Source organism: Oryx dammah, unplaced genomic scaffold (genome assembly GCF_014754425.2).
Source record: "Oryx dammah isolate SB20612 unplaced genomic scaffold, SCBI_Odam_1.1 HiC_scaffold_26, whole genome shotgun sequence".
NCBI lineage: Eukaryota > Metazoa > Chordata > Mammalia > Artiodactyla > Bovidae > Oryx > Oryx dammah.
Window position 1 is genome coordinate 56,536,462 of NW_024070210.1, and position 20,948 is coordinate 56,557,409.

A 20,948-nucleotide genomic window follows, 5' to 3' on the forward strand; every position below is an offset into this window, starting at 1 on the left:
AGTACTGTGTGTTAATCACTCAGTCATGTCCCGGAATCTGCGACCCCATAGAGCCCACCATGCTGCTCTGTCCATGGAATCCTCCAGGCAAGAATACTGGAGTGGGTTGCTATTCTCTTCTCCAGATGTTCAAGTACCAGCCCTGTCATTTAATAACCTGTGTGGTCTTGGACAAGTAATTTAACCTCTTTTAATCTCAAGTGCTTTATGTATAAAAAGTAAAAACACCTTGTACCTCAGTGGGTAGCCATGAGAATCAAATGAAAGGAGAGATGTGTAAGCATGCTGTATTCTAGAAAGTACTAAGCATTATTAGTGGAAATTCCCTGGTGGTCCAGTGGTTAGGACTTGCCGCTTTCACTATAGGGACCCAGGTTCAGTCTCTGGTCAGGGAACTAAGATCCCACAAGCCAAACAACATGGCCAAAATAAACAAATGAAAATAAAAGCACATTGGTGAAATTCTAATAAATAAGTTCTATTAAGCTAGTATCACTAGCTTCCCAGGTGGCACTAGTGATAAAGAACCCTCCTGCCAATTTAAGTGACTTAAGAGACATGGGTTCAGTCCCTGAGTTTGGAGGAGCCCCTGGCACCCACTCCAGTATTCCTGCCTGGAGAATCCCATGGACAGAAGAGCCTGGTGGGCTATAGTCCATAGGGTAGCAAAGAGTCAGATGTGACCAAAATAACTTTGCACACACACACGCATAGTATCATTGTTATGAAAGCTTGATGAACAGAACCAACACATCATGAACATACAAACAGTTCAAACGATGATCAGGGCATAGAGGAATTTAGATTGTTGGAGTATCTTGCTCAGGAATTCACTCCTCCTAACACTGTTTATGTAAATCAAAAAGTCCCTTCTGAGTTCTGGGTTCCTGGTTCACATACAATTTCATTCAGTTCTCATGGTGTGTTCTTCTTGCTTAAAATACCCATCAGATCTGAGAACCACCTTCCATTTCTGAATTCTGAGGTTGGCTATGGGTACGTATAGGGGAGACACACCCATACTTAGAGGGAAAACTCCCAAAGCCAAAATACACAGAAAACCACATAGAAATGCCCTCTGCAAGGCCTTTCTTGGTATGGGGTCATGTACCAGGGTGAGGTTCCTGGGTGGTGTTAAGCCACATTTTCTGGTATCCATCCTCCAGATGGTACCTTGAGTGCTGCCCAGGATCAGGGGCAGTCAGCCCAGTGTCACATCCAGGGCAATATCATCCACCTGCACCCCTCTACCTACTCAGGCCAGGAGGCCTGTCCATGGTGGATTTATAACACACGTCAAGGTGGTGTTCATCCTGCATAGGCAGAGAGCTTAGCCCTTGGAAGTGAGTGTCTCTTGGTGAGAGTCATGGTTAGCTCTTATTTCAGATGGCCTCTCCATCAGTCTCACTGCGGCCATCTCCCCGTAGAGGGTAGGTTCTTGTAAGGCAGGTGCCATATCTTATTGATGTTTGCCACCCTGCCCTTAATGAAAAATAAACAGTCCCTCAATAAATGTCACCTCATGGAATTGAAAACTGCCCACAACCTCTTCTGCCTTTTGCAGGTGCTATCCATGCGTGCACCTGTCTTACTCAGCATTCATTCCTTAATTCACTCATTCATCCAACACTGAGTAACTCACATGTCAGGCACTGCACTAGAGACAAAAGCAGAAAGCCATGCATGGGGAGAAATGCTCCCAGTGGAAGCATTCTGTACAAGGGGAGAAAGAAGCAAGGAAGCAGGTTAGCTCTTCATTACGCTCTGGGAAGTGGCAAGGCATGGGAAAGGCTTCCCAGAGGAAATGGCGTTTCTGTTGGGCCTGGAGGACAAGCAGGAAGTCCGCAGGCACAGGAAAGGAAGACTAGTAGCCTCCTGGATGTGAACAGCACAAACAGAGCAGGGGAGGGGGAACAGGACATTTATCTGTCATCTTGGTGCCTGGGGCTCGTGCTTTGGAATGGGGAAATGGGAATGAGGCCAGAACTGGGGCTCAGGCAGTACAAGACAGGCCTGACTGCCATGCTGAGAATGGGTTCATTTGTCCTGTGGGTGACAAAGATCCATCACAGATTTCCAGGCAATAACATGCCATGATCTATTTTCACCAAGACTGTTTACTGTACATCAATCTTTCCATTCATCTGCTCTCTGCCACAAGGCTGGGAGTATATCTTAAGCAGGAATAGAGTCTCATGGTCCCTGGCACTAGCACAGTGGCCGACGTGGGAAGAGAGGTCATTCCTATTCCAAAGGCCGGCCAGAGAGCTGACCCTCCTCCATCAGCTGCTCCTTCCAGCTGGAAGGTGAGCGTGGAGAACAGCTCATGAGCAGGGGCGTGGAGATAACATGGTGACTGAATTCATGGGGCGGCTCAGCTAGCCTGACTCACTCGGCAAGAAGTAACAGAATACAAGAGGAGGGGAAGGCCGAGAGCCCTCATGGAGAAGGAAAACCAGCAAGAGAAATGTGTTCATATAAAATGAATTGTATATGCTGAGAAACAACACGGAATCACGAAGTCCCCTCTAAGCCACCAGCTGGAACTTCTGCACGAGCCCCTCTAGCAGGCAGGAAGTTCCAGCCAACACGTACTCACATTCTGGCTCCAGGAAGCGTCTAGCCAATCATGAGGTAATCCCACTGAGTTCCAGCTATTCATCACTTCTGAAGTTGCCCGGCTGGGTCTGGGCCAAGGGACCCATGGGTGGGGAGTCAGAAGGCTCAGAGTCCACATAATGCTAAGGATATGAGGCAGGGAGGGGGTTACCAGCATCCTCACCCTATGTGCACCCAGGAGAAACCCAGACTGTCTCCAGGTTGTGGAAAACGTCCAGATTGAGCCCAGGAGCCAGACAAGATACCCCACCAGCAATCCCACCTAACAATAAGCTCAGCTCTCTGCTGGGCAACTTCGAACTGCACTAGCAGGCTTTGTTTTCCTACTCTAGCAGGGCCCAAAACAAGAGCTGTGTTTTCTCTTCCTCCGTTATGGGAAGGGAAGTAGCAATACCAGCTACTATTATAGAGCACCTATCTAGTATCCAGCACTTAATCCTGCTTCTGTCTCATTTCTACAACACTGACAGCTAAATATCATTTGTGTTAAAGGATCCCATCTGGACCTCCTGGAGCCAGAAAAAAAACACAGAAAATAAATCAACTATCCACAGTATTATCAGGAAGAAATCACAGGTGAATCCAGGCAGCCCATTTCCTGCTTGGTGTATTATCATCCTGAGGTCCAAAGGCCAGCCCAGGCCACACACTCCTTGATGACCCTGACTTGTACTCTGTGACACCCAAGTGAGACTCTGCAAGATGTCTTCTGTTGGAGGAATTCAAAATACTGTGACAATTAGACTAAGGAGGGGAGGCTCACAGCAGGTCACCCCACAGGGCAGAGTGAGAACTAGGCTGGAATCCACGTGTGGGATGTAAGCCCATGCCCTGGTACAGCCGCTGAGACCCCAGGCACGCCAAACCCTCTCTGAGCCAGACCTGCAGCCAGCGCTTGGGTGTCATCCTGGACTCTGCCCTCCCCCTCACCTCCCACATCTAATTAGGTACCTAATCAATCTTCAGAGCAACCTTAAAAGATCTTGAATTCATCCCTCCTCAAATTAATTTGGCACTTGCCACATCTCACCTAGACTACTGTCCCCATTCTATCTGTGCTCCCATTCAGAGGGATCTTTCTGAAATACACATCTGCTCTCTTCACCTCCCTGCTCACCTGGTCCCATATCGCTAAGAGTAAAGTTCAAATTCCTTGGCATAGCTCTCATACCCTGAGGCTGCCTCCTGCTCTCCCCCAGGTTCTCCATTCAGCACATTCAACCTTTGTCTGAACTACCCTGAATGCTATTTCAGGACCATGTACCTGCTGACCTCTCTTCCTTATAAGGCCCTTCCCTCTGATAATGCCTGATAATCCTTCAAAATTCAACTCAAATAGCACCTCTTCCAAGAAGTCCTCTTAGATACCAGAGTCTGACTTAGATGCTTTCTTATGTAGACGCCCAGCCTCCATGTACTTCCCCCTATCACAGCACTTAGAGTTATTGATCTCTCTTTTCTGATTCCTGCACAAGTTCCTGGAAAAGAGGAACTAAGCTCAGAGAAGTCCTGAGTTGATTTTGTACCTATAGCAACACCCAGGCACTCAGAACAATGGTTGAAACACCACAGGAATTTCTACATAGCAAAATGACTGGGTCTCCTCCCCGGTAATTGGGCCCCCCTGATCACAGGATGGAGAATCTTTATGCTTCACCTGTCTGTAAAGGCTCAACAGTCTATGAAACTGAGCTCAGCTACTATGGGAACCAGTTCTTTGACTCTGACCACACTCTTGCTTTGTGAAGTTCTATGTGGTCACAGTGAACTTTCTCGACCCTGAACGCCAGTGACCGCAAATGATCAGTGGCCCCTGGAAGCAGTTTCATGGCTACAGGAAGGGGTGAGGTGAGGGAGCGCAGCCAGCGATCACTGGGCTCTAAGATTTCCAACCTCTGGTCAAGGGATGCTAGTCACTGTGTTAGGTCCAGGGCGCCAGGCAACCTCAGCAGTGCTCATCTGAATGCGTCTAGCTCTGCTGGCTCGGGAGTGAATTCTTGGTTACGGAAAAGTTCAGTCTTGTGAGATGGGTTTGGTTTCACATTTCCTGTCCTTGGTTCACTTATTTAAAAATTACATCCCAAATGCTCCCTGCAAGAGATAAGGTACCTGGAGTCTGATTCAGAAGCTTCTTACCATCAGCCCCTACATGAATAAAACCTGATCTGTGGAATGAAACTCAGGACAGGGACACTCCTGGGCCATCATTTCTTTTCCAGGAGCTCAGAGTCTTCAACTGTAAAATGAGGGAGGAAGGTCAAGTGAGTGCTGACCCCTCCTGGCAATGACATTTGGAGAGACTGGGTCCATTCTTCCTGAAGTGACTCTTTTCCCTTCCCCCCATTACTGACCTTGAGATCAAAGTGAGCGATTTTCTTGGCATGAAGGTAGTTCACCCCTTCCAGGATCTGCTTAATGAAGCTGGTGGCCTCCTCCTCACTCAGGGATTCCTTCTGGGCCAAGAAGTCAAAGAGCTCTCCTCCGGACACTCTGCAAGACACCAGTAGGGAGGACGCAGGCCCAGTCAGCCCCATGTGCCAGAAGCCCAAGCCCAAGCCCATGCTCCTGCCCCTGCCCTCAGGCACCCTGCAGGGCAGAACCCCCTCACCCACCTCTCGGGCTCAGTCCAGCCAGCACAGGGACTGACTATGCTACTACTTCTATTTGCTGTGTTCCTCCCTTCGGATCACAAGAGACGGAACCCTCAGGTGACAGCAAAAGGGCCTCTGCTAACACTCTAGGCTCAGGTCTCTGGTTACCCTGGGTGCTCCCCTCTCGCCATACAACGGAGGTGACTGAGGACAGAAACAAGTGCTATGTCAGATGACAAAGAGGAACATATGCTGGGCCAGAAAATGGAGACTTAGTTTCCAGTCCAGACCTGCTACTGGCTTTGGATAACTCCCTGCCCCACCTCCTCTAGGTAGGCCTCAGTTTCCTCACCTGCAAAATGGGCAGACTGACAATGATTGTTCCCAACGCCCCTTTCTGTGACTTTATAGAAGACATGACCTCTTCAAAGGCCTGTCCCTACCTTAACCATCAAGATCCATCCTTTACATTCATCTTTAAAAACTCTAAAATACCGCTTTGGGGCTCACACTCCACTTTCCAGTATGTTATGGTTGATGTGACAGGAAGAGAGACCAACAGAGCAAAAAGAATCTCCCCTGTAAAGACTAGTTTACAGTTTTACCTGAATTCGGGAATTAGGGTTGCCAGACAAAATGGGAGATTTTTATTTGCTAAATCTGGCAGTCCTACTGGGCTTGTTTGGCCCCTGCCACATGCTGAGGTATCCAGCCGGCATGCACATCTCAGGATCTGGGACATATTCAATGCTCACCCCAGGAAAAGATCTCAGGAAGGGATCAGGGCCAGGCGATCCGGGAACTCAGGATCACCTGGAAAACTTTGTTTAACATGCACATTTTCAGGTCCTACCACAGACCCTATCAAATTAGATTCTTCAGCAGCAAGGCCTCAGAACCTGTATTTTAGCAGAATAATGGTAATATAATAGTAGCAACATAATAATGGTAACTGATAGTTATTGAATACTTGGAGCATTATGTATACTTCTTGCACATTATCTCATTTAATCATCACAACACCCTATGAGCTAAAGGACTATTATTTTGCTATCTCATAGTTGAAGAGACAGGCTCAGAGAGGTTAAGTCACGTGTCCAAGGTCAAACAGTCAGTAAGTGGTATAATCAAGATTCAAACCCAAGCAGAATGACTCTCAACCATTATACCATAAGAGACCTCAAATGATTTTCGAATGGCTTCTGTCCATTTTGGGAATCATTCACGCCCTGTCACCTAGTCCATCCTAATTAAAGAGCCTCAAAATCTTTGTTCTTTTTTTAAAAAATATCCATATATGGACCCACTCATCAATCTTAGCCTCATGAAAAGCAGAACAACTGGACATGCCATGGTATAATAGAGAATACACAACAACACCTACAAAGTATTACAACTTGAAAACTGAAACTAAACCTTAGCTTAAGCATCTTGTTATAAAATCACTGCTGATGAGAAAAGGAAAACTCAAAGCCACCCCAAGCCCTGGGCTATCCTTTGACATCCCCGTCCAGCTGCATGAGTGCCCTCTCACCCTGGGCTGTCAGTGTCTGGCTGGTTCTCTCCCCAGCTACATTACCTTTTGCTCTCACAGCACTGTGTGCAAGAAAGACATTCAAGAGAAGGTAGATGAATAAAAGAACAAAGGAAAGAAACAAGACATTTAAAATAGCAACACAGCAAGACCTCTGTGCTCCCAGTGCAGGGGGCATGGATTCCATTCCCACAAGCTTCAAGGTGCAGCCAAAAAATAAAATAAAATAAAACTTAAAAATAAAAGAAAACATTAATATGGCACAGAATAGTCTATATAATAGAGAAGTGAAACCTTGGCATTTGCAAGAGACCTGTCAGAGTCCTTTGCAAATTTTCCAATCCACAGTGTCCCTTGGGAACACACAGGACCCAGCCCAACCTTTGTTCTCTCATACTGTGACCTCGGGCATATACTGCCCTTCCTACCTTAAACTGAATGCTGCATAAAGGTAAAAGAATATCATGATAATGGAGATGTGTCCTTCACCCAAAGTTACTGATGTAAAGGCCCTGGCTGGGTGAGGACTTGGGGTGGGGGGTCACTAATTAGCTGCTCTACCTGAAAGTGTGATCTGGGCAAGAGACCTGGACAGACATGGTCTCCTTTGGATGAAGAGAGGAACAGCTATGGTGGCCCTTAGAATTGCCCCTCAGTTCAGTTCAGTTCAGTTGCTCAGTCATGTCTGACTCTTTGCGACCCCATGAATTGCAGCACGGCAGGCCTCCCTGTCCATCACCATCTCCCGGAGTTCACTCAGACTCACGTCCATCAAGTCCATGATGCCATCCAGCCATCTCATCCTCTGTCGTCCCCTTCTCCTCCTGCCCCCATTCCCTCCCAGCATCAGAGTCTTTTCCAATGAGTCAACTCTTCGCATGAGGTGGCCGAAGTATTGGAGTTTCAGCTTTAGCATCATTCCATCCAAAGAACACCAAGGACTGATCTCCTTTAGGATGGACTGATTGGATCTCCTTACAGTCCAAGGAACTCTCAAGAGTCTTTTCCAACACCACAGTTCAAAAGCATCAATTCTTCAGCACTCAGCTTTCTTCACAGTCCAACTCTCACATCCATACGTGACCACCGGAAAAAGCATACCCTTGACTAGACGGACCTTTGTTGGCAAAGTAATGTCTCTGCTTTTCAATACGCTATCTAGATTGGTCATAACTTTCCTTCCAAGGAGTAAGCCTCTTTTAATTTCATGGCTGCAGTCACCATCTGCAGTGATTTTGGAGCCCAAAAAAATAAAGTCTGACACTGTTTCCACTGTTTCCCCATCTATTTGCCATGAAGTGATGGGACCAGATGCCATGATCTTCGTTTTCCGAATGTTGAGCTTTAAGCCAAATTTTTCACTCTCCTCTTTCACTTTCATCAAGAGGCTTTTTAGTTCCTCTTCACTTTCTGCCATAAGGGTGGTGTCATCTGCATATCTGAGGTTATTGATAGAATTGCCCCTAGAGATTTGGAAAGTGGGCGGATAATGAGCCTGCTGGGGTGACGGTCCCAGCCCTGACACCCAGGCTGGGAACACTTGCATCAATTCTCAGGCGTGTCTTCTCAAGGGTATCAAGAAGCCTGGGTTTTGTTTCAACCCAGCTGTTACCCTCACAATGTAGTTTGTCCCCAGAGCTTCTCAGCTCCAAGGCCTCTGCCCTGGAGTCACCCCCCTCCACCCAAGCTTCTCTCCTCTCACATCCCTAAACAATTTAACTTAGGAAAAGAAAAACCTAACAGCCTGGCCTCTGCTCTGCTCCCAGTCCCCAGGACTCAGTGCACCCACTGAGGTATCTCTTTCCACCAGCCTAGAGTCAAGGAGGCCCCAGAAGGGTCAGGAGCCTGGGACGGGAGGGCTGCCCAAACCTTCCAGAGCAGACCTACATTTTTCAAAGCCAGCTCCACATGTGACATGAGTTAATTTCTTGAGAGTTTGAAAATATTCTTCACACCCTACAGAAGTCAACTTATGTGCTGTACTGTGCTAAGTCACTCAGCTGTGTCCAATTCTTTTTGACCCCCATGGACTGTAGCCCGCCAGGCTCCTCTGTCCATGGGATTCTGCAGGCAAGAATACTGGAGTGGGTTGCCATGCCCTCCTTCAGGGGAAGTCAATTTTTATGGATAGGTAAATCCTTCCCACCCCTGCTTTCATCAGTCCTATGAGAGGTGGCTGCATCACTGGCCATCATGGACGGGGTAATAACAGCTGAAGGGGACTTAGATCAGGGCTTGGATGCCCTCCGAGCACTGGCCACTTCAGCAGGAAGCAGGAGGAAGCCCTGCACCAGAAAACAGTGCTGAGAGGTAACTCCATCCACAAAATCTGCAATCATCAACTGAGCAGATGGGCTCTGACATCTGTGTTTAAGTATCAGGCAAACCCATGAACCTAGTAGGGCATAGTGAGGACCAGAAGGCTGAAGGCTCCTGAGTAGCTCAACAGTGGTCACCAAGGTCACACAGAAGCCCACAGAAAGGGACTTCCCTGGTGGTCCAGTGTTAAGAATCTGCCTTGCAATGCAGGGGACACGGGTTCGATCCCTGGTCAGGGAACTAAGGTTCCACATGTGGTAGAGCAACTAAAGCCTGTGAGCCACATCTAGAGAGTCCATGCTCTGCAATGAGAGATCCCGCATGCCACAATGAAGATCCCAAGTGCTGCAACGAAGACCCAATGCAGCCAAATAAATAACTATGTTTTTAAAGCCCATGAAAAGCCCTTTTCTCCTGGAAGGTCCTTCTCTCAGACCCTGCTCACACAAGGCTGTCTTAGCAATCCCTAGCACCACGGATTGGCACCCTGAGATAGTGAGACAGCTTGAGAGTAAAGGAGGAGATAGAGAAACTATGAACAGACAGAGCTTCACAAACAGAGCAGCTCAAGCAGATCACAGGAGGACTAGTGTGACAACTGACATTCTAGGTGGTGATGGCTCACAAGAGGGCACATAACTGCTTGCTAACCATGGCTGGAGAAATGACAGTGACCTGCTTGGAGAAACAGGGACAGCTCAAGAACATCCTAGACCCCAACTCTTAGCGTTCTACAAACAGATAGTAACAGAAAACTTCTCCAGCAATGACAGAAATGCTAATTAAAATGACCAAAAAAAAAAAAAAAAAACCCCAGCAAATATCGTTTAGTAACTATAAAGGGCTTGGGAACTCCCTGGCTGTCCAGCGGTTAGGGCGCCACACTTTCACTGTAGGGGCCATGGGTTGGATCCCTGGTCTGGGAACTAAGATGGCTCCCCCACCCCCCAAAATATATATACACACAATATATGTATGTACATAAAACAAATATATATATATATTCAATATATATAGAGAGAAAGACAATAAATAATGAACCCTGCTTTAAAACAAATGCCCCAGGGTTGGCAAGGCTGCAGGGAGATGGGATATTCCCATGTTGCAGGTGGTACTGGTCAACCAAAACTGTTCTTGGTGAGAACACCAAGAGCCTAAAAATGTCAGCTTGGTCACTCCATTCCTGAGAATGTATCTTAAAAAATCTAATTCAAAAGAAAATGGGAAAATATAGGAAGAAAGTTGCTTTATGGCAATAAGATCTATAATGGTTAGAAACTGAAAAATCAAATATCCTACAACAAGGAGATACATGTATATAATTCAAGGAAACACGATACAGTCAGTGAAAAGGAAAAAAGCTGTTCCTGGCATTATGTGAACCTAATGGGGGAGGGGAAGTAGAGCAGGAAAATGTACAAGTACAGAGATTGTACACAAACAGATAAAGACTGAGAGGAGCCACAGGGACACATAAATGGCGGTGTTTGGGTGGTTGGCTTCTGAATATAATTTCTTTTTTAGTTGCTATAAGGTTTTTTGGGCAATAGACTTAAAGAAATGGCCTGGCTTTCCCAGCAAAGGTGGGCTGTCACTCTCTGACCCTTAGCCTTGGGACACGTCACACCTCGGACCATCCTGGAGGAACGCCCTCAGGCTTGTCTGAGCCAGGCAGGTGTATACAATGACGAGTCCCACTGGCTGAGAGGTCCCTGGGAGAAACATGGAGGACTCTGGAAGTTAGAGGAGGGAAAAGCACGGGTGATTCTGTGCACTGGAATGTTGAGTTGGGTAATTTAAGAATCCAATGCAAGACTATGCAAATGCCCATCTGCTACATAGATCTATAGCCTGGCAACACCAGAGTATGTTCTCAAATTAGACTGGTCTCCAAAGTCAGGTGGCCCACCCAACCTGCAGGTGGGTTAAGGATGGCTGCCAGCTTGACAGATGAGAGTTAAAGCTCAGAGGTGTGAGGTGACTTGCCTCAGGTCACAAAGTCAGGGGCTGCTGAGACAAATGACACTACTCCTCCGCTCACTGGGAGATGCCTCACACCTATGAGACTCAGAACCCTCCCAGCACGGGGTCTTGCTGCTTGGCTGGACACAGCTATGGCCACCTGTGCCACAGTCCCGCTCAGGCGCTATGGGCCGCCAGAGCCCCACATCCCCAGTCCGTGGAATTGTCTCCAGGTGCCCGACCAAACCCTGGAGCCTGGGGATCCCCCATCCAAATTCCACCAGACTTGGAATGACGGCTTCCCCAGCAGGCCCAGCCCAAGGCCATCCCACCTCACACACACAAGCAGTGTGGCCCCAGCCCTGGTCCCGCTGTAGGATCTAAGAAGTGACCTGGACTTCAGTGTTCTTGTCTGTAACATGGAGATAATAAGAGTCTCCGTGTGATAGGATTGTTATGAGAATTAAATGAGATAATAGACATTCTCGGCAAAGTGAATACAAAGTCCTCTCAGGGTAAGTAGAACACTTCCCTCAACACAGCTTCTTTGGAAATTGAACAAGATGACTAGCATAAAGGACCTTGGCTTACAGCAGAGCTCTCTAAATAATTGTTACTACAATAACCAATATTCTTGACTGGAGAATCCCACGGACAGAGGAGCCTGGCGGGCTATATACAGTTCATGGGGTTGCACAGAGTGGGACACAACTGAGCGACTAAGCACGCATGCACAATAATAATAAAGGCATCAGACACAGTACAATGGCAGGGGCTTTCCTGGGGAGGGGCTGGGGAAGGGCTTCACAGAGCTGGGAGGGTGCGTGTTCTCTGAAAAACAGACTCTCTTTAATGGCCCTCCTGCTCCCCTCGTCCACTCTCTAACATGCTCACCAGCCAGGAAAGGACCCCAGCACTCGCCACTTCTTCCCTTTGATCTCCAGGGTCCAATGAAAGCCAGACCTAGACCCTGGCCCCCAGTCTCTGCTGCCTGGGTTCCGGAGGAGCGGGTGACTGAAGGTAACCGTCCCCTACTGACTTCATCTCCTCCAGGTGGAGCTTCTGGCCAGCTGGTTGTTGCTCCCTCTGGGGCCTGTGGCTGGACCGCGCCCCCTCCGTCCCCCCAGCCCCAAGCCTGCTGCACACCGGGTCCCAGGCTCCCACTCACAGCTCGAGGATGAGCACCACGTCGGTGCGGTTCTCGAAGACGTCGTGCAGCGTGATGACGTTGGGGTGCAGCACCTTCCGCAGGATGCTCACCTCCCGCTCAATCTCCACCCGGCACACGCCCCGCCGGCTGGCCGGGCTCTGCCGCTTCTTGATGAACTTGGCCGCGTACTCCAGCCCCGTGCTCTTCTCCCGGCACTTCTTCACAATGGCGAACTGGCCGCTGCAGGGACACAGACACACACAATGAGGTCATCACTGCGGTCATGGGAGAAGTGACCTGGCCGCCACCCCCCAGCCACAGCAACTCCTTCTTCCAGGGCAAGACAAGTCATGTCATCAGCCAGGATCCCCACCTGGCCATCATCCAGAGATGGAAACAGAGAAAGTTCTAGACTCCCCTTCTGTTCATATGAATCCTTTACCTTGTACTAGGAAGGAATGGTAGTATTGTCATTCCCAGTGTACAGATGGGAACACTGAGGCCGTGAAAGGCTACTGGTTTGATCCAGACTTCAGCTAGAACCTCTGTCTTGTATTCACAAGATGAAATCACAAGGTCCAGAGGTTTATACTACTTAATGGAAAGATTTTAAAGGAAAAGCAGGACTTCCCTGATGGTCCAGTGGTTAAGACTCTGAACTTCCACTACAGGGGGTACAGATTTGATCCCTGGTCAAGGAACTAAGATCCTGCAAGCCACAATGTATGGAATGAATGAATAGTAAAAATGGTCAGCACAGTGAAACTGCTAATAGTAACAATCATCTGTTTGGGCCTCCCTTGTCTGGAAGCAAGTACAAACTCATCTGTTTAGAATTGTAAGGAGACAGCACCTCTCTAGTCTCACGTTTGCACCTTGGTTTCCAACCCTTCCCAACAAATAAAACCTCAATTTCCTAACTTGAGCCAGGTAGTGGCTCGGACAATAAGAGTACAGAGCAAACACCAGGCTAAAGCACTCAAAGACAAGGCCAGAGGCTATGCCAGCGGGGCTGGGGGGATCCCGATGGAAGTGGGGATGGGGTGGAGGCACCCTAACATTGTTAGTAACCACGGTGGGTGTTTGTCGTGGTTAGAAGACAGATGGTCCATGGAATTTTCCAGGCCAGAATACTGGAGTAGGCAGCCATTCTCTTCTCCAGGGGATCTTATCAACCCAGGGATCAAATCCAGGTTTCCTGCATTGCAGGTGGATTCTTTACCAGCTGAGCCACTAGGCAAGCCCAAGAATACTGGAGTGGGTAGCCTATCCCTTCTCCAGTGGATCTTCCCAACCTGGAAATCGAACCAGGGTCTCCTGCATTGCAGGTGGATTCTTTACCAGCTGAATTACCAGGGAAGCCCAGATAGCACCGGAGAATTGTAAAATATTAGGAAACTGAGGCACAGGAGACATCAAGTGAATCACCCAAGGTCATCACAGAGTTAATGGCAAAGCCAGGCCAAAGAGCCGAGGACCCTGCCCACTGTTCACAAAGCTGCTAAGACAGGTGAAGGAGTCAAGACTATACTTAGTGCTCTTCAGGGCTGAGCCTGAATCCTTCACTCCAGGGACCTAGACAGCACCCATGAAATGGTGCAAACTTGGAAAACTCAGCAGTGGCCACAGGACTGGAGAAGGTCAGTTTTCATTCTGACTTCAAAGAAAGGAAACGCCAAAGAATGTTCAAACTACTGTACAATTGTGCTCATTTCACATGCTAGCAAGGTAATGCTCAAAATCCTTTAAGCTAGGCTTTAGCAGTATGTGAACCAAGAACTTCCAGATGTACAAGTTGGATTTAGAAAAGGCAGAGGAACCAGAGATTAAATTGTCAATATCTGTTGGATCATAGAAAAAGCAAGAGAACTCCAGAAAAACATCTACTTCTGCTTCACTGACTATGCCTAAGCCTTTGACTATGTAAATCACAACAAACTGAAAAATTCTTAAAGAGATGGGAATACTAGACCACCTGACCTGCCTCCTGAGAAATCTGTATGCAGACACCTGCCAAAGTGGCAGGTAGCCCCAGGCCAGCCTCTCTGAGTGCTCCAAAGGCAGCCCCCTCCACACGCACACCCAGGGAAGGGCAGCGGCCTTCACCATCACTGGGGGTGAGGTTAAGGCAATCACTGGGGACCACTCTCAGTCTTTGGAGACTACCCAATGGCCACCCTCCTGGGGATCCTCCCGTTTCCCTTCCACCAGTGTCCCAGGTTTGCTTGACACCCACAATACCTACTGCTTGAGACAAAAATCATAAAAAATTTAAGGTTCAGCTTAATGGCTTAACAAGGGGCTGCCAGACTCCACACTTTGGATGTACTCTTCTTAGTAGTGCTGGGGTAAAAGTTACACATAAGGCAGTGCTCTGGATACAGTAAGTCCCCTACATAAGAAAGACTTCCATTTCAAAAGCGTGTTTGTAAACGCATTTTGTCTGTAAGTCTAACAAAGCTAGCCTAGGTACCTGACTAACACAATCAGCTATATAGTACTGTACTGTAATAGGTTTATAATACTTTTCACACAAATAATACATTAAAAAACATGACAAAGAAAACATTTTTAGTCTTACAGTATAGTACCTAGAAAAGTACAGTAGTGCAGTACAACAGCTGGTATACAGGGGCTGGCATCGCGTGAACAGGCAAGAAGAGTTACTGACTAGAGGAGAGAGAGGAGGTGGGAGAGGGTAGAGCGGAAGGATCGTCAGCAACAGGAGATGGAGCGCAAGCTGCAGTTTCACTCACACCTGACTCTGATGCGACGCACGTTTGTATCTTCGAAAGTTTGCAACTTGAAGGTTCATATGTAGGGGGCTTACTATGTTTGCCTCAGCCTCAGAAACTAGTAGTACCTCTGAATCACTCCATTACTAGAATAATCCTCAGTGAGACAGCTTCAGAATAAACTCAAGTGATCAAAAAAACAGACCCTCAAGTAGAGCAAGTAAGGAATAAGAGATGCCAACACTTCAATAGCTTTCTATGGCAACCATCGTAGAGACGTCACCAAACACCTGTTCACACATCCCTCCATCCCCTCTTCTGCCTTTACCCAGTGCTCCCTGAGTATGTACTCTGTGCCAGGCTCTGCCTGCACAGCAAGGGGCAGGGACCAAAGACGCAGACCTCAGGTACAGATGGAGCTCTGGGGAGGGAGAGGGCTCCAGTGGCTGGGCTGGGAAGGCTTTGTGGAGCCAGGTATATAGCACACTGTCGGCTAACTCTAAAACTTCAGCTATTTATGCCCCAAATACTGGTTCTGGGATGTCTACACACAAGGGGCTGATGCAAGTGGGGTTAAATCAGGCCTCCCAAAGTCAGAGGGAACACATTCAGCAAGATCTCTGGTCCCTGGGAGCAGCTCTGGGCCATGGGACATCAGGTCCCTTAGCAGGTGCCTGCAAACACTGGACAAAGCCTCGAGTCCCAGGCAGCTATGCATCTCCGAGTCAGGACGGCCACGCGCCTCTCCTCCCTGTCACCTCAAGGAGTCTGGCATCAGCAGCCCTGAGGGATGGGAAAGCCAAAGTGTAAGGATTTAAAACTTTGTTTAAGCTCATGGAGCAGAGAGGTGGAGGCAGAGGATTTTTATAAAGCAGAGCTAAATATTTCAGATCACCTTGACAAAAAAGCTTTGCCTTCTCCTTAGAGGGAAACAGAGGCATTTTTCTGTATCACATGCCTGAAAAATTCCTCTAACTCTCAAAAAGCAAATGAGTGTTTGCTTTTGAGTGTTCTCTCCATGAGAGCAGCTGAGGCAACGAGAGGTGACTGGGGTCAGGCCTAACATGAGCAGGCATCCTCCTCCCGCCAAAAGGAGGTATTTTGAGAGCGGATGACTAACACAGAGCCAAATGCCAGCCAATGCCACTCACCTTTCCTCTCTTTGCGAGACAAGGGTCCTCCGCTCAACTTGCCCTGCTGCTGCTGCTAAGTCGCTTCAGTCGTGTCTGACTCTGCGCGACCCCATAGACGGCAGCCCACCAGGCTCCCCCGTCACTGGGATTCTCCAGGCAAGAACACTGGAGTGGGCTGCCATTTCCTTCTCCAATGTATGAAAGGAAAAAGGGAAAGTGAAGCTGCTCAGTCGTGCTGACTAGTGACCCCAAGGACTGCAGCCTACCTGGCTCCTCCGTCCATGGGATTTTCCAGGCAAGAGTACTGGAGTGGGGTGCCATTGCCTTGGGGAGCCTCAAAGGGAGCCAAGGCCACTTGCTGGTTTCCTCTCTCCTTGAACAAGTACTGGAATGTGTGGAGTATATGTTCCACTAGGCCAGCCCTGGGCAGAAGGAGCAGGCTTCCAGGTCAGACAGGCCTGGTCTCAGGAGACTTACACTGTCACCTGGGGCCAGTGATCACCCTTTCTGTGCATCAGTTTTCTCATCTGTAAAATGGGAACTCTGATTGCCTGCCGAGAAACTGTGAGGACTGGGAATATGTCAGGGGGTACTTCCCTGACAGTCCAATGGCTAAGACTCAACGCTCCCAATGCAGGGGGCCCAGGTTCGATCCTTGGTCGGGGAACTAGATTCCACAGGCCACAACTAAAAGATCTCACATGCTGCCACTAAGACCCAGCACGGTCAAGTAAATAAATAAATAATTTTTTAATTAAAAAAAAAAAAAAAAAACATCACGTTGGCCTGCAGGCAAATCTAATAAACAGTGACTAGTATTACTGTTGGAGAAGGCAATGGCAACCCATTGCAGTACTCTTCCCTGGAAAATCCCATGGACGGAGGAGCCTGGTGGGCTGCAGTCCATGGGGTCGGGAAGAGTCGAACATGACTGAGTGACTTCACTTTCACTTTTCATTTTCATGCACTGGAGAAGGCAATGGCAACCCACTCCAGTGTTCTTGCCTGGAGAATCCCAGGGATGGGGGAGCCTGGTGGGCTGCCGTCTATGGGGTCGCAGAGTCGAATACGACTGAAGTGACTTAGCAGCAGCAGCAGCAGTATTACTGTTATTAGTTTGTTGCTCATGTGAAGGCAGAAGTAAGCCACTGATTTATATGGACTGTAATGTGTGGCCAGGGCATTAGTGCAATTTTAACACACATCCCCACCCCACCCTACTCTCTGATGATTCCAGTGCACACTCAATTTTGGGTTTATCTTCATTTTAAGCAATTCACCAACTCTCTTCATCCTTAGAGCAGTGGTTCTCAACCCTGGTGGCACACCAGAATCACTGGAGAAATCTTAAAGTTACTGCTGCCTGGATCCACCTCCAAAGCTTCTGATTTACTCAGACTGGGAATCAAGATCTTTTTTAAAACTTTCTGGGACTTTCCTGGTGGTGCAGTGGATAAGAATCCACCTTCCAATTCAGGGGACACAGGTTCGATTCCTGATCCAGGAAGATTCCACATGCAGCAGAACAACTAAGCCTGAGCATCACAATTACTTAGCTTGTACTCTAGAGCCTTCAAGTTGTAACTACTGAAACCCACGCACCTCGAGTCTGTGCTCCACAGCAAGAGACACCACCACAACAAAAAGCACTGCAATGAGGAGCAGCCCTCTACTTGCCACCACTAGGGAAAGCCTGCACAAAGCAACAAAGACCCAGTGTAGCCAAACATAAAGAAATCAGCTTTCTGGGTGACCCCGATGTGTAGCCAGGGCTGAGAACCACCAAGTTACAACAGTCCTCTGATTATCTCCATTTCCCCAGATGAAAAAAAGTACACCACTGTAACTCACGTTATTCCTTGTCCTTCTCAGTATTGATATATTACCCTCTCCCTTAGATCTTTGATCTGACCATGAGAAGGAGGGAGAGAGGGGAGAAAAGGGCGATGGGGAGTGTTGTCTGTTTCATCAGGACAGGTTTTGCTTGATTTGCAAATCAAGACAGAAGAGGACCCTGGGCTCTGGGGAGTAACAGGAACAGAAGTCTGCTGTGGGACATCCCCTGGTCCCTGTACCCACAGTAGAGACACAAAAGCCAGACCTGAGATGGCTCTGTCACACCCATCAGAAGGCACGGGCAGACCCATGGGCAGGTGGAAGCTGTGATGGTTATGGGCCTTTTTCTGCCCATCAGGAAGGCTCTGAAGCCAGAAATTCAGCCCCAGGGGTGCAGGAGTTGCTCAGCTATGCTACAGGACCAGGGGTAGACAGGGAGAGCCCCTCTAGGTTAAGACAGAGCAGAGGGGAGCCAGCCAATCATGAGGGAAGTGACTGTCAACACAGATTTAAAAATCCTGGGAATACTGAAACACGATGCACATACGCAGAGCCTATCCCTCCAACAGTCGGTTCCTAACTCTAACGCATCAAAGGGAGGGTAGTCACGAGGTCCACTTTCTGACCCTGACCTGCCCCCAAAGCTTTGTGGTCTTGGACAAGGAGCTGCCTTTTCAGTCCATTTTCCTTCACCTGCCAGAAAGCTTCTGAGGGGAATTTCCTGACAGTCCAGTGGTTAGGACTTGGTGTCACTGCCATGGCCCAGATTCAACCCCCAGGTCCCCATAAGCGTGCGGCACAGCCAAAAGAAAGAAGGTTCCCAAGAGTCCACGACAACTCTGAGCAGAGTTTTCCCTTCACTCTCCAAATTCCATCTCTGGGCTGATGTCTGGAGTCTTGGGTTCTGGCCAGATCCCATCTGCTAACTGGTCATGAGCCTGGGTAGTCTGTTCACCTCCCTGGGCCTCAAGGTCCTCCCTTGTCAAATAATGAGAAAACCCAGCCTGACCACCTCACAGGGGAAATCAGAGATAACTCCCCAGAAAGGACTAAGCCATCCGACTAGTAGAAAGGCAGGAGGCAGGGCTGGGTGGAACGCTGTGCCTGAGGCTGGCTTGCAAAAGTCATGCAGGAGGGTTTCACGAAGGAGGGTAAATCTGCAAGACACAGGACCTAGTTTCCCTGCTCCTGCCAGCAGCTCTCCTGCAATTATATCAGGAACACACCCCTCTTCCCGACAGAGGACCCAGCTCCTCCCTTATTCAGTGTCCCTGGAGGACCGAGCAGGCTGTGTGAAGATTAGTGTCACAGACAGGACTTGGCAGGGCCCGGGGAAGCGGGCCCACCCCATCAGGGTCTCCTGTTGTCTGTCCAGGAATCAGATGATGAGGAGTAAACCTGGAACTGCTTCTTAGAACTCAAAAATGGTTTGGGACCTTCCTGGTGATACAGTGGTTAAGAATCTGCCTTCTAGGGGCTTTGCTGGTGGCTCAGTGTTTAAGAATCCACCTGCCAGTGCAGGAGACACAAGTTTGATCCCTGATCCAGGAAGATCCTACATGCCGCAGAGCAACTAAGCCTGTGAGCCACAATTATTGAGCTTGTGCTCTTGAGCTCAAAAACTGCAACCACTGAGCTCACGTAATGCAACTACTGAAGCCTGTTCACCCGACAGCCAGTGCTCCTCAACAAGATAAGCCACCACAATAAGAAGCCTGTGCATTACAACTAGAGAGTAGCCCACACAGCAGCGAAGACCCAGAACAGCCAAAAATAAATATAAATAAATAAATTATTTTCAAAAAAATTCAGGGACGTAGGTTCAATCCCTGGTTGGGGAACTAAGATCCCAAATGCCATGGGGCAGCTAAGCCTGTGCCAGAACTAGAGAATCCCATGTACCTTGAGGAAGACCCAGTACAGCCAAAATAAAATGAGTAAACAATATTTTTCAAAACCAGCTCCTAAGTTGAGCTGGGCTCTTCCCAGCTCAACTGTCCCTGAATTCTTTACCACCAAAGAAGAGTAATCCGGGTGTGAGCCAAATCTCACACCTGGGATAGATTTTTTATAGCAATGTGGACATCACAACATTTATATCCAGCTTTTCTCTCTTCAAGCTAATTTTACTTTTATCCTCTCTTAAATACTTGCTAGCATCATTCTTAGCTCCATTTTACAGATCAGAAAACAGAGGCTTAGGAAGGTTAAGTGACTTGCAAGTTGAACCAGGTAGCAGGCCCTGATAGAGGAGGGACTAGGACATAAAGTCATGTCAACCAACTCCAGCTTCGTGAGACTCTCGAGGTAACTAGCCAGCAGTGATGTACCAAGCAGTAAGGAAGGGGCCCACCCCAGAACAGAGGAGAATTTTATCATTGATATTACTAACAACTGCCAATGCATGGTGATAATAAAAAGTAGACTGATTTGGGGAGACTTCCTGGATGGTCTAGTGGTTAAGAATCCACCTTGCAATGAAGGGGAATTAGGTTTGATCCCTGCTCAGGGAATTAAGATCCCACATGCTCTCAGGCTCTCGTGGAGCCCCATGGAACCCTCTATGCGCTGCAATGAAAGATCCTGTGTGACTCAACAAAGACACCATGTACCTCAACTAAGACTCGATACAGTCAAGTAAATAAACAGTTTTTTTTTTTTTTTTTTTTAAGTAGACGGGGGACTTTCCTGGTGGTCCAGTGGTTCAGAATCCACCTGTCAATGTAGGGGACACTAGTTTGATCCCTGGTCCAGGAAGATCCCACCTGCCGTGGAGCCTTTGCACAATAACTACTGAGCTCATGAGCTGTAACTACTGAAGCCCGACTCTAGAGCCATGCTCTGCAACAAGAGAAGCCACTGCAGTAAGAAGCCCATTCACCACAACCAGAGAGTAGCCCCTGCTTGCCACAACTAAATAAAGCCCTCGTGCAGCAACGAAGCCAACAATAAATCAATTACTTTTGAAAAGAAAATCATTTTTTTAAAAAAAGTAGAATAAGTTTTATTCAATTTTTATCATTGGTTTTGAATTCTCAAAAGACAATGCACCTCTCATGGCCAGAATTG

The 20,948-nt window shown here is 48.1% G+C and overlaps 1 protein-coding gene across 2 annotated transcripts in view; it reads right to left on the reverse strand.

Annotated features, from left to right (window-relative positions):
• Positions 1 to 20,948, reverse strand: part of DAPK2 (death associated protein kinase 2) — a 134,963-nt gene that overhangs the window by 40,403 nt on the left and 73,612 nt on the right. For both annotated transcript variants that reach the window (XM_040226711.1, XM_040226710.1), the window contains exons 3-4: positions 12,194 to 12,415; positions 4,971 to 5,109 (exon numbers count right to left, since the gene is read on the reverse strand). In XM_040226711.1, coding sequence (XP_040082645.1) covers positions 4,971 to 5,109; positions 12,194 to 12,415 — 361 coding nt within the window. The remainder of the gene's footprint in view (positions 1 to 4,970; positions 5,110 to 12,193; positions 12,416 to 20,948) is intronic.